Source organism: Lactuca serriola, chromosome 7 (genome assembly GCF_051521515.1).
Source record: "Lactuca serriola cultivar US96UC23 chromosome 7, Lser_US96UC23_V15, whole genome shotgun sequence".
Classification (NCBI taxonomy): Eukaryota; Viridiplantae; Streptophyta; class Magnoliopsida; order Asterales; family Asteraceae; genus Lactuca; species Lactuca serriola.
In genome coordinates, this window is record NC_136414.1 from 146,516,255 (window position 1) to 146,528,316 (window position 12,062).

General features: G+C 35.6%; 1 protein-coding gene across 1 annotated transcript; it reads left to right on the forward strand.

Annotated features, from left to right (window-relative positions):
• The first annotated feature begins 3,145 nt into the window (after positions 1 to 3,145).
• On the forward strand, positions 3,146 to 5,015 carry LOC145062844 (premnaspirodiene oxygenase-like). The gene is made up of 2 exons (XM_079010433.1): positions 3,146 to 4,137; positions 4,264 to 5,015. The coding sequence occupies exons 1-2, from the start codon at positions 3,241 to 3,243 to the stop codon at positions 4,888 to 4,890; spliced, it is 1,524 nt and encodes a 507-aa protein (XP_078866559.1). The 5' UTR covers positions 3,146 to 3,240; the 3' UTR covers positions 4,891 to 5,015.
• The last annotated feature ends 7,047 nt before the right edge of the window (positions 5,016 to 12,062 follow it).

Sequence of the window (12,062 nt, forward strand, 5' to 3'; positions counted from 1 at the left end):
CCAAGATAAAAATCTTCTCCAAAATATCCTTAAAGTTTGCTACCATTTTCAGATCATCTCTAGGTGTGCTCATAACAATTGAACCAATATCTTTCGCTTACATATTAACCAGCAGTCTCTTCACAGTCAAAAAATCAAATAAAACCATTGAATATAAGAAATAAGATATTCAAATTATATAATGTAAAAAAAGCACTTGCTTAACTTGTTGGTAACTGGGTACCCCTCTATGGTAGCAAAGTTACGATCTGAATCAAAATATGGTTCGGTGAATGCTACCTACAAGACACAAGGGCAAAAAGGTCAAAAACAAAAATCACCACACAAAAACTCAGAAAGATAAATGAATCAAAATGTTGTTCGGTGAATGCTCCCTGCATGCATTTCATGAAGCCTCTACTATCTAACGATTACAATCCCTCACATTGCCAACATTATGAAATTGATTTATTCTGCTATATTTCATCACCTGTCACAGATGGTACTTTCTTTAATTATTGATTTCGAAGTTACCCTTCTTTTTTCAAAGCATAATTTTGCATCATTAAATTCTCAATAATACTAATACTATTAAATATGCATAAGTCTGCAGTTAAAAATTACGTAAAGAGAGATAGAGGGATATAGACTTTACCAGGCCTGAAATTGTTTGTTGTAGCTGCATGTTCACGGAAAATAAAGGTTGCAGCAGCAATTTGAGCATCTTGTGAATATTTAGGCCCTGTGACTCCCTCTGTAATTTTATATCATCAAAAATAGACAAAATCTTCAACAAAGTTCACATTGATCAAAAATTGACACAAAATCATCAGACCTGAAATTACCTTTTTCTGTCTCATAGTGATCACCGAAGTTCACATTGATCACCGGATTGGTTGCCGGAGTGAGATAGTGGAGGGGAGAACCACTGTGGTCTCTTCTCTAGTGAGGCAATCTCAAGGTCACCATCATGTAACCTAGAATGAAGGATTTCCAATCAAATAAAACAAATAAGGAAAATTTTTGGATTAAATTCTTAATCATGGACTCTCCTTGAGAGGAAAACTAGGGCATATCATACGATTCTCCACAATGGCGGGAGACATAGGTAAATATAGGGTTTTGAGAAATTTGAAGCGGAGCTTTACATATCTTGTGAGCATCACACCGATAGAATACGGGAAATCCAAAATCGATTTCAAGGTTTTTTGAGATGCGAAAGAATTGAAGCAAATCTTGAAAAGTAGGGTTTCTTTGAGGCAATTAACACGATCCATCGATTTTTGTTCCAGATGAGCATGGTTCCAATCGATTGATTTCAGTTCCAGACGAGCTTTGAAGTCGAAAATTAAGAAGAGGGATTTTTATGTAGCGGAATATGGACGTGGGCTTTTAGTGAAAAAATTATAAGGTGACAACTTCTCTTGACATGCTAATTTGATAGTCTCCTCGGTGTTTTTTTTATTATCTATTGTGACACTACATTTAGGACACTCGAAAATTTGTATCCTAAATCTTGCAATTTTGGTAGATATGACATTAGTTTTACAACAGATGCGTTTGCATGTCATAAAAACAGTGCTTAGGACAAAATCTGTAGAGGTTATCACTGTTACCCTGGGCGTACTAGTTCCGACAAAGAGCAGTACCGCCAAATTGAAGATGCCACAGGGTTTGTTTACCCGATTGAAGTCTCTCTCTCTCTCTCTCTCTCTCTCTCTCTCTCTCTCTCTCTCTCTCTCTCTCTCTCTCTCTCTCTCTCTCTCTCTCTCTCTCTCTCTCTCTCTCTCACACACACACACACACACACACACACACACACACACACACACACACACACACACACACACACACACACACACACACACACACACCGTTGGATCCTGTAACTTTTCAAAAGAAAAAAAAAATTAAATCTTTTTACCACTATAAATATAACTCTCTTCCTTTTCAAAAATGACACATTCTTTCCCATTCAATTCAATCTTTCTTCAATTCCATTTTTTTTTCTCTCTATGTCAATTCTCATTTTATTTCATTCTAAATGGATTATAAATGGATCCTAGTAGCAAATCCGAAAAACATAGTTCACCACCATCCACCACCTTACCACTGCACCACCATACCTTCTTCTACAGTTTCCATCTGCCTTCATTTCTTTGGGTTTGGTTATGGGTTTCCTTACTTTTCGAGTTGAACACCATCAACCATCATGCATTGTTTTTAGCTTTTTTGAGTAACAATCAAGCATCATCACATCGTTCTTAGGTTTTTCTTGGTTTTAGAGTTGAACATCATCAGGCATCGTCACATTGTTCTTGGGTTTTTCTGTGTTCCACAACCGAAAACCATCAAACATATTCTTCCAAGCCTAGCTATATTCTCTAACCTAACAACATGTCCAATTCTCATTGCATTGTTAGTTTCCAAGTCACACTAGATATATATATATATATATATATATATATATATATATATATATATATATATATATATATATATATATATATATATATATATATATATATATATATATATAATTTTTTTTGGGTTTTGGATTTCTGACATGTACTTCAAAAAAAAAAAATAAATAAATAAATAAAAAAGAAGAAGGAAAATAAAAAAACTACCGGTGGAAGCGACATCCATATGGGCGATAATTTATTAGTGGCTATGTGTCTCCCATATTGCTTAATCATGTAATGGCTTCCAAAATTTTCTGATGTACGTAAAAGCCTAAAAGGGACAAAAGTTGCAACAGAAAAGATAACGTTGAATGAAAAAAACAAAATAGATAGAGACGAAAGTTGCAGATTACCAAAACCTCAATGACGATTTATGTAGTGATTTACTCTACTTTCCATTGTAACATAAGGACCATTTTAATATTCCTTTCATGTTTTCTTTTAACAGCAATATTACTTTCACGTTATTATCCCTCCGTTTTCTTCTTCTAAAATTTACCACACTTGAGCAAGCCATGAAACTCAAGACGGATCTTTATGGCATATTAAGAAACTATGTATCCCAATGTGGAGTCAAGTTCCAATAAGCTTGTCAAGGAAAGAGATAGGTCCCAAACTCATTTACGTATTATTAATTATAGATTTTACATTTTGGTATTTTACATGATATGTTAAAATAGTACCTCAGCTGACAAGAACAGCAAGATATCACAAAATGTCAAAAAATTGTTTCTCATATGTCTATAATTATTGGTTGTTCTTCTAAAAGAATTGCAAAGCATTACAACTGCGAAGCATGTCTTTCTTGATGAGCATCCTAGTGACTTTCTTTTTTTTGTTCATTCTAGTTAAGTTATTCAAGAGATACAGCTCAGGGAAGGTGGGCAGCAAATTTCCCCCAGGTCCATGGAAGCTGCCTTTCATCGGGAACATGTTATCGATGATTAGTTCAGAACTACCACATCAAGTTCTTAGAAATCTGGCCAGAAAACATGGTCCCTTGATGCATCTTCAACTCGGAGAGATACCTTATTTGGTTGTTTCGTCTCCTCAAATAGCTAAAGAGATACTCGTAAAGCAAGATCTCTCCTTTGCCAGCAGACCTGAACTGCTAGTCTCCAAGATCGTGTTTTACAACTCCTCAGACATCGGATTTTCACCCTATGGCAATCACTGGAGGCAGATGCGCAAGATTTGCGCCATGGAGCTCCTCACTGCCAAGAAAGTCCAGTCATTTTCGTCAATTCGGGAGGAAGAGGTCGGTGCTCTGATGAACAGTATTCTTTCATCTGCAGGATCTCCTGTAGATCTTTCCAAACATTTTTTCACGTTCATGAATACTGTAACATCAAGAGCTGCATTCGGTAGGATCTATAAGGACCAGGATCTATTGATTGAGTGTGTACAAGAACTTGCCGTTCTGGCTGGAGCTTTTGATATAGTCGATTTGTTTCCTTCGTATAAGTTTCTTCATGTTTTTACCAGTATCGGGTCCAAGTTAAAAACCCTTCATCGAAACCTAGATATGACCCTAAACAGAATCCTCGATGACCACAAGAAGAAACCAGAAGATACAGATGGGTGTAAAACTGGCACGGAAGATGAAGATTTTCTTGATATTCTGTTCAGACTTAAAAACAGTGGGGAGCTTGAGTTTCCATTCACAACCGACCATATCAAAGCGTTGGTAGTGGTTAGTATACACGACACGCATTTAGATATATAGACTCAATAATTTGTGTTTTTCATGTGTAATGACTTCATATCTTCACTCTAAAACGTGTCCTGATGAACTGAAGTTTGGCTGGTTTGTATGCAGGATGTTTTCTCAGCTGGAACAGAGACGTCTTCAACAACAATGGAGTGGGTCATGTCAGAACTTGTAAGAAACCCGAGAGTGATGAAAAAGGCACAAAATGAAGTTAGAGCAGTGCTAAATGGAAAGAAAGAAGTACATGAAGCAGATATTCAAGAATTGAAGTATCTAAAACTAGTGATCAAAGAGACGATGAGATTACATCCATCACTTCCCCTGTTGCTTCCTAGAGAATGTCGGGAGCGTTGCGAGATTGATGGATATGTGATACCATTGAAGACGAAAGTGATTGTTAATGCATGGGCTCTTGCAAGGGATCCTGAGTATTGGCATGATGCTGAGTGTTTTTTACCTGAAAGATTCGAAGACAATTGTTATGATTTCAAGGGAAGCAACATGGAGTATCTACCATTCGGAGCAGGAAGGAGAATCTGTCCAGGAATTTTATTTGGTGTCGCTAATGTTGAGCTTCTTCTTGCAAGCTTACTCTATCACTTCAACTGGAAACTCCCAGATGGGATGAATATTACAGATTTGGATATGAAGGAGAAATTCGGTGCTTCCGTTGGGAGAAAGACGAGCTTGCAACTGATCGCAGCCCCTTATGATCTCAATTGCGGGGACTCCTAAAGTGCACCAGTTAAGATCATCACGTATTTGGTTCTTCAGGTCTATAGTACGTACCTTATTCAAGATTTTCGTCATATTCGAAATTGCATTGTTTAAAAAGCAAGGAACTTTAACAAATTTATATATTCTCTTTGTCATTGTGTTCTTAGTTATGTGCTGTAAAATAACTCTTTAAACTGTCTACAACTTAACCTAATCTACTTTATACTATATGCCATGCATGTGTAAAAGAGTAAGGATAGAATGACAAAACCGTCGGTGTTTTTTTTTTCTTTTGTTTTTCAACAAAAAAAATGTCCCAACTAATTAGATCGATATTTATGTATAGCAAATAGCAACCTTAAAATTATACAAGATCTTCAAATCTTGTGACTCGAGGCCAAGATATCATCGAACTATGGTTGAATTCCATGAGTTTGCTAGCTTAGTAATTGACAAAAAGGAATTACCAAAAACGTTGTACTTTGATATTTAGTTACTAAAAAACTTAGTTCAGGTACAATTATAATTACTTTTTAATTATTTCATTAAGAATTTTAATATTTTTTCTTGGGAGGACCATTTCGTGGGAGTTGTCAGGTGTCCATCCAAAACCCACCGTCCATTGCTTCTTGGCCTTATCGCTCAAAGCCGTCAAGATCAGAAGCACTATCCTGTGAATTTAATCCACATTTGTTTGGTTCCACAGCAGATGGCTCCAGCGACCTACCATGGACTCGCTACAAGAAAGTCGGGCATTAGCGTAAACGTCTGTCTTCATAAAAGATAGGGGTCGTCGCAGCAAAAGGTATTAGCGGCGACATGTCGCTGCAAAAACGTCGCCGCTAATGCTTCGTTGCTAATGGTCTGCTAGTCGCCGTTAATGTGAAGGCGTCGCCGTTAAAACATTTGTCGCCGCTAATACTTCCCCGTCGCCGCAAAAACTATATTCGTTTTTATTTATTTTTATTTAATATTAAAATTATAAAAAACATTATATCATTATAAAATCTGGTAGAATTTTATAGAAATATTAACCATAGATAACCAAAAACAATAACATTTATAAAATATTAATCCATACAACCTAAAGTATTCTTCCAAACAAAACATTTCATAAACCCTAAAATTCCTACTCGTCATCATTACTCTCATCATTTCCTTCATTATTATTTGGCGGTGGCAATGAGGGAATCCACTCTTCCAATGCCACAGAACATGTCGGGTCCTTTAGTATCGTTTGCAGCATATCCAGCTAAAAAAACAAAATGTATTACCAACATATCATAATAATATTATACTTTCCAAAAATTACCAAAATAAAAAAATACCAATATATCTAACTATAACCAAAATAACATTATAGCATTCTACTTTTCAAAAATTACCGAACTACAAAATATCAACATATCAAACCATAACCAACATATCATTATAGCATTCCACTTTCTAAAAGTTACCAAACTACAAAATGTCAACATATCAAACCATAACAATATATCATTATAGCATTGTACTTTCCAAAAATTACCGAACTACAAAATATCAACATATCAAACCATAACCAACATATCATTATAGCATCCTACTTTTTTTTTTTCGTTTTACCATTATAGCATTATACTTTTGAACTTAAACTAACAATTAGCTGTGATTGTGGTGGTTCTTATGTCATTGGTTGTTCCTAATCGTACATAGACACAACGGTAGGAGGTTTACGACCAATTCCCCTGAAATGTCCACGTCGAACACTCAATATTCTTTCAAAACATTTTTTTATATCACTTGGTGATAGACCGCTTGCTGTAGAAGAAGCTTGGGTTTGTTGATTGATCTCTTGGAGTAAAGCATTCTGTATTTTCAAAAAATGATAAACATCATAAAAATTAGATTAGTAAATACCTTTGACGATATAAACACTTATATGAAAATACAAATTAACCATGTATGTATTGTTGCTCGACTGCAGGACTATAAAACACTTATATGGGTTGGGCCTAATGTGCGCGTTAGGCCCATTGGTATGCATGGTATGTGATATTACAGGGAAATAACTAAGCTCTATGTTTATGGTTTGTGCTTTAACACTTTCAAGTAATTACAATTCTAAAAGAAAGGGCCTAACGTGATTGCACAACCTCCCCTCGATTTTATTTCGCTTGTTATTTGATTTCACTCCGATGTTAAGAAAAATTATTCTATGGTTAATTTGGAACAAAATGGATGTATTTTTGGGTGTTTGGAAATTAAAAATTTTACCATTCTTTTTGGGATGTTACATGCTTTAAATACCCACTTGCAATCTACATGTTTTACACCTTTAGGGAGTTCAACAAGTTCCCAAAAGTAATTTTTACTCATGGAATCAAGTTCATCGATCATAGATTCATTCCATTGATAGGATGTCACTACTAATGGTTTCTTTACTCATGTAATTTGCTCAAAGATCATATTGACTTTTTGGAAAAGCCAAAAATTCTTAGTCATTGAAAAAATATTTTATCACTAAAAAATTAGTGTTTACGAAACATGTTTTTTAACTTATTAATAACCCTTAATAGAATTGCATTTTCATCCCTCCCAACCGATCCTAGGGCTTCTAACTTCTACACAAATATCTCATGCTCTCTTCCTAATGTTGATTAATTTTCAATAAACAACATCCCTTTATGTTCTGGTCAATCCAAAAATTCCTAGTTGACGTTATTTTAATGACTCTACGTTTTATAAATCGGATTCAGAAAAGCCAATCACTTCTAATCTATTAGTTCCTTTATATGTTAGTTTCTTGTCTTTTTTCCCTTAAAGATATCGCAACACTTTCCTTGTTTTTTCCAATGACCTAGGCATGTATTAGATATATATCAGCTTAGAATACCAACAATATAATCGATATTGGGACAAGTATAAACTTGAGGATAAATTAGGCTTCCAACTATAAAAGTATAAGGTATGAATCTCATACGTTAATTTTCTACCTCCGTTTTTGGGTTTTTAAATAGATCCAAAATGTCTCCTTTAACTACAGGAGCTACTGAGGGGGAGCAATGTTGCATGTTCTAACGTGAAAGAACACTTTCAATAGAAGCATTTTGAGACAATCCTAAAGTCCCATTGGCCCGATCTCGGTGTATTTTAATGTCGATCACGTACGAGGCTTCCCCGAGATCTTTCTAGTCAAAATGGTACAAAAGTAATCGCTTTGACTCATGCAAAAAATTAAGAACATTGCTAGCCAAAATAATATTATCAACAGTGTTGCAAATATCGGCCTAGGCGGCCGATTAATCGGCGCCTAGGCGCTTGGCGGTCCTCCACCGTCGAAGTTTATAGTTAATCGGACCCTATTATCGGACGTGGTCAAAATCGGTCAAAGGCGGAGATTATCGGGTCTAGGCAGGGCCTAGGCGCCCTAATCGGTAAAAAAAAATTAAAAAAAAAACTCTAAGGGCAAAAGTGTCAAATTGTTAGAATTGCTGCTAGGGTTCTTCTCACTCCATCGCATTCATTTCTTTTCTTTTTTGAAATTCTCTCTGTAGTCTGAAGGAATGAAAGAAAGCATGAACTGAAGCTTCTAAAACGACGTCATCTTCTTCTTCGATGCCATCTGTCCCTCCTCCAACACCGTTTTTTCTTCCATTCACGTCGTCACAGTCTGTTAGTCGTCATCCTCGAAGCTAAACCAGTCTTCGCCTTCTGAAGCTTCTACAACAGTCGCCGCCTCCTTTGTGTTATATAGTTATATAACAATAATCAGGATGGAATCATCGATCATGGAATTCCCACATATCCACAGCCTCCTGCTATTGAATTCCCTCAACATTCACAAAGTTCCAAATGCAATAGACAACAGGTTGCAGGTCCACATCTCTTCCTGATGCTATTGAAACCCATTGTTCATAACACTTTTTTCTCCCCATTTTATGTAGACTTAGATCCAAATGCAATTGTTGGTTATGTAGATATGATGTATTAGGGATCAAAAGAGTTTCTGTAATCATAGTATCATGTTATAATGTTATATTAATTAATTTTTAGTAACTTTTAAATAAATATAATGTTATATTCTTAGGATTAATGTTTTATTTATTAATTTTTTAATAATTAATGGTCCCCGATTAATCCCCCGATTAATCTCCGCCTAGCCGATTAATCCCTTGACCCCAGTCCACCGCCGAGCTACCGTCGAGCGTTTTCTGCAACCTTGATTATCAACATAAAGAACAAGTATGGAAAAATTGTTCCTACTCATTTTAAGGTAGGTACACTAATCCACTTGATTTTATTAATGCCATTCTTTTTCATGACTCCGTCAAACTTTAAGTATCGTTGTCCTGATGCTTGTTTTAACCCTTATACGAACTTCTTAAGTATATATACAAGGTGTTGTTTACCTTTAGGCTTAAAGCCTTCTAGATGAATCATGAACACATCTTCATTTAAATCACCATTAACGAAAGTTGTTTTAACGTCCATGTGATGTAGTTCCAAATGAAAATGAACTATTAGGTCCATAACAATCCTTAGGGAATCCTATGAAATAGGAGAGAAGGTCTCTTAATATTCGATTCCCTATTTTGGGTGTAGCCTTAACCAAGCGTGATTTATATCATTCGACGTTCCCATTCGGGTCTAGCTTAGTTTTAAAGACCCACTTGCATCCTACAGGTTTTACACCGTTAGGGAGTTCAACAAGTTCTGAAACATCATTTTTACACATGCAATCAAGCTCATCAATCGTAGCTGCATTCCATTGAGATGATATCACAACTATGGATTCTGTACAATATGTTGGATCGTTGTACTTTCTTATATCCATATCAGCCTCATTAAGGTAGGTTATGTAATCATCAAAGTTAATAGTTCTTTTAGACCTCCATGGAAATTTCGGGTTCATGAAGCTTAGTGATTACAATGACTTGCTCCTCTAAGTGAGATGTGCCTTCATTCATTGGAGTGTATATATAACAATTTCTTTTAGTAATTTAAATAATAAACAAAACAGTAAAAATAAAAGACACATGTATATTAGTCATTTTAAGTCGATTAGTGTTGATATATATATATATATATATATATATATATATATATATATATCATCGGTCACTTCCCGACGGTTCGACTATTTCCCGACAGTTCGGCCATTTCCCAATATTTCGGCCATCCATATGGTTCGGCTATTTTCCAACAGTTTCGCCGTTTCCGGACGGTTCGGCCTTTTTCTAACGGTTTGGGCAGTTCCTCCATTTCCCGAAGGTTCCGCTATTTCACAACAGTTCGATCGTTTTGAAGGTTCGGTAGTTCTTGTGTGCTCTTTCTTAAGGCATAAATTACACCAATCACCTCTGTCTTCTCATGGACAACCATTGAACTTCCACTCTAAGAAAAGGGTAAATCTGACTATCTATATATTTCTCTCAATCGACATCCTAAAGTAAGTTCGAAACTCTATCTCTCTACATACATACAATTGGTTTCATTCCACTTGAAGGATCCGACCCATATTTTTTGTATTGATACTAACTTAATCGTCCGAGGCCGCTCCCCGGATGCAAGTCCAGTGATGACTCTAATGATCCCATTTATGAATGTAACATGAATCAAATCGGGGCTCGCTGTTGGCAACGCATAACACATTCGACATCCCGACTCAATCAACCTCATGACGATTTTCCAGATAACATCAAGTGGTGCCATCCGTGGGACACCACTACAAGGAAAAAGGTCATTACCGGCGATAAAAGTCGCCGGTAAAAGTCCCAAAAGTCGCCGGTAATACTAATAGCGGTGACGCGTCACCGGTACTGAGTCGCCGCTACTGCTTCGTCGCTATTGATCAGTTTGTCACCGCTAATGATAAAAGTCGCCACTATTGACTCTATCGCCGCTAATAAGCTAGTCGCCGGTAATTCTTTTTCAATTTTTTAATTTTTTTTTAATTAATGATTTTGGTTGCCGGTGATAATGTTGCCGTTAATAACAATATTCGATTAAATATCAAAACCAATAGTGCCGACACTAATTACAAAACAAACATCCTATTAAATATCAAACACAATAGTGTCAATGCAAATTACAAAGAAACATCCAAATACAATTAAATATCAAAAGTCAAAACAAACATCCTATTAAATATCAAATACAATAATGTCAATGCAAATTACAAAGAAACATCCAACTACAATTAAATATGAAAAGTCATAATATCCGAGTAGCAAAACAACAAAATTTTTACAATCTACCAAGTAGCAAAATGTGACAACATATGCAAATAAAACTCATCCTTACATAACGTCATCGTCGTTCCCATCGTTTCCTTGATTATTTTGGTATTGAAAAAACGAATAAAGCTCATCCCTACATGCCGGGTCGGCGAACATTGCACGAAGATTTTTCAACTACATAATTAATAACAATATATATAAAAGTTAGATCATCAAACATAAACAAAAACTATCAAAATACATTGCTATTTTTAAACTAAGATAGAAAACCAAAGTACATTGCCATTTCTTGCACTTGGGACAAAAACCAAATTACCAAACATTTTAGCAAATAATCACCACAAAACCAAAACTACCAAATCAACATGCATTTTACGATGCTAAAGTATATTGCTATTTTTAAACAAAGATAGAAAACCAAAGTACAATGTTATTTCTTGCACTTGGGACAAAAACTCAATTACCAAACATTTTAGCAAATAATCACCACAAAACCAAAACTACCAATTCAACATGCATTTTACGATGCTAAAGTAGATTGCTATTTTTAAACTAAGATAGAAAACAAAAGTACATTGCTATTTCTTGCACTTGGGACAAAAACCAAATTACCAAAATTTCTAGCAAATAATCACCACAAAACCAAAACTACCTAATCAACATGCATTTTACGATGCTAAAGTAGATTGTTATTTTACCTGTGATGGTTGTGATGGTGGTTGTGATGGTTGCGAAGGCTGTGGAATCGTCGGGAGACCAGAAGGTTTGCGGCCAATGCCTCTAATGTGGCCACGTCGCTCTCCTAATACTTTCTCGAATGTAGCTCTTTCTTGAGTGGGTGTTAACTCACTTTCACCTTGAGTTTGTTCTAACAGCTCCTCAACTAACCGATTCTGTAACTCCAGAAAGCGAGTAACAATTAAGTATAAATAAACATTTAAATATATGATAAAATTATAATTAAATACT

Excerpts from the sequence above, each read along its gene's own strand:
- LOC145062844 (XM_079010433.1), top strand. The coding sequence starts at position 3,241 with ATGTCTTTCTTGATGAGCATCCTAGTGACTTTCTTTTTTTTGTTCATT. Across the intron at positions 4,138-4,263 it reads ATATCAAAGCGTTGGTAGTG|GATGTTTTCTCAGCTGGAAC; the intron begins GTTAGTATACAC and ends GTTTGTATGCAG.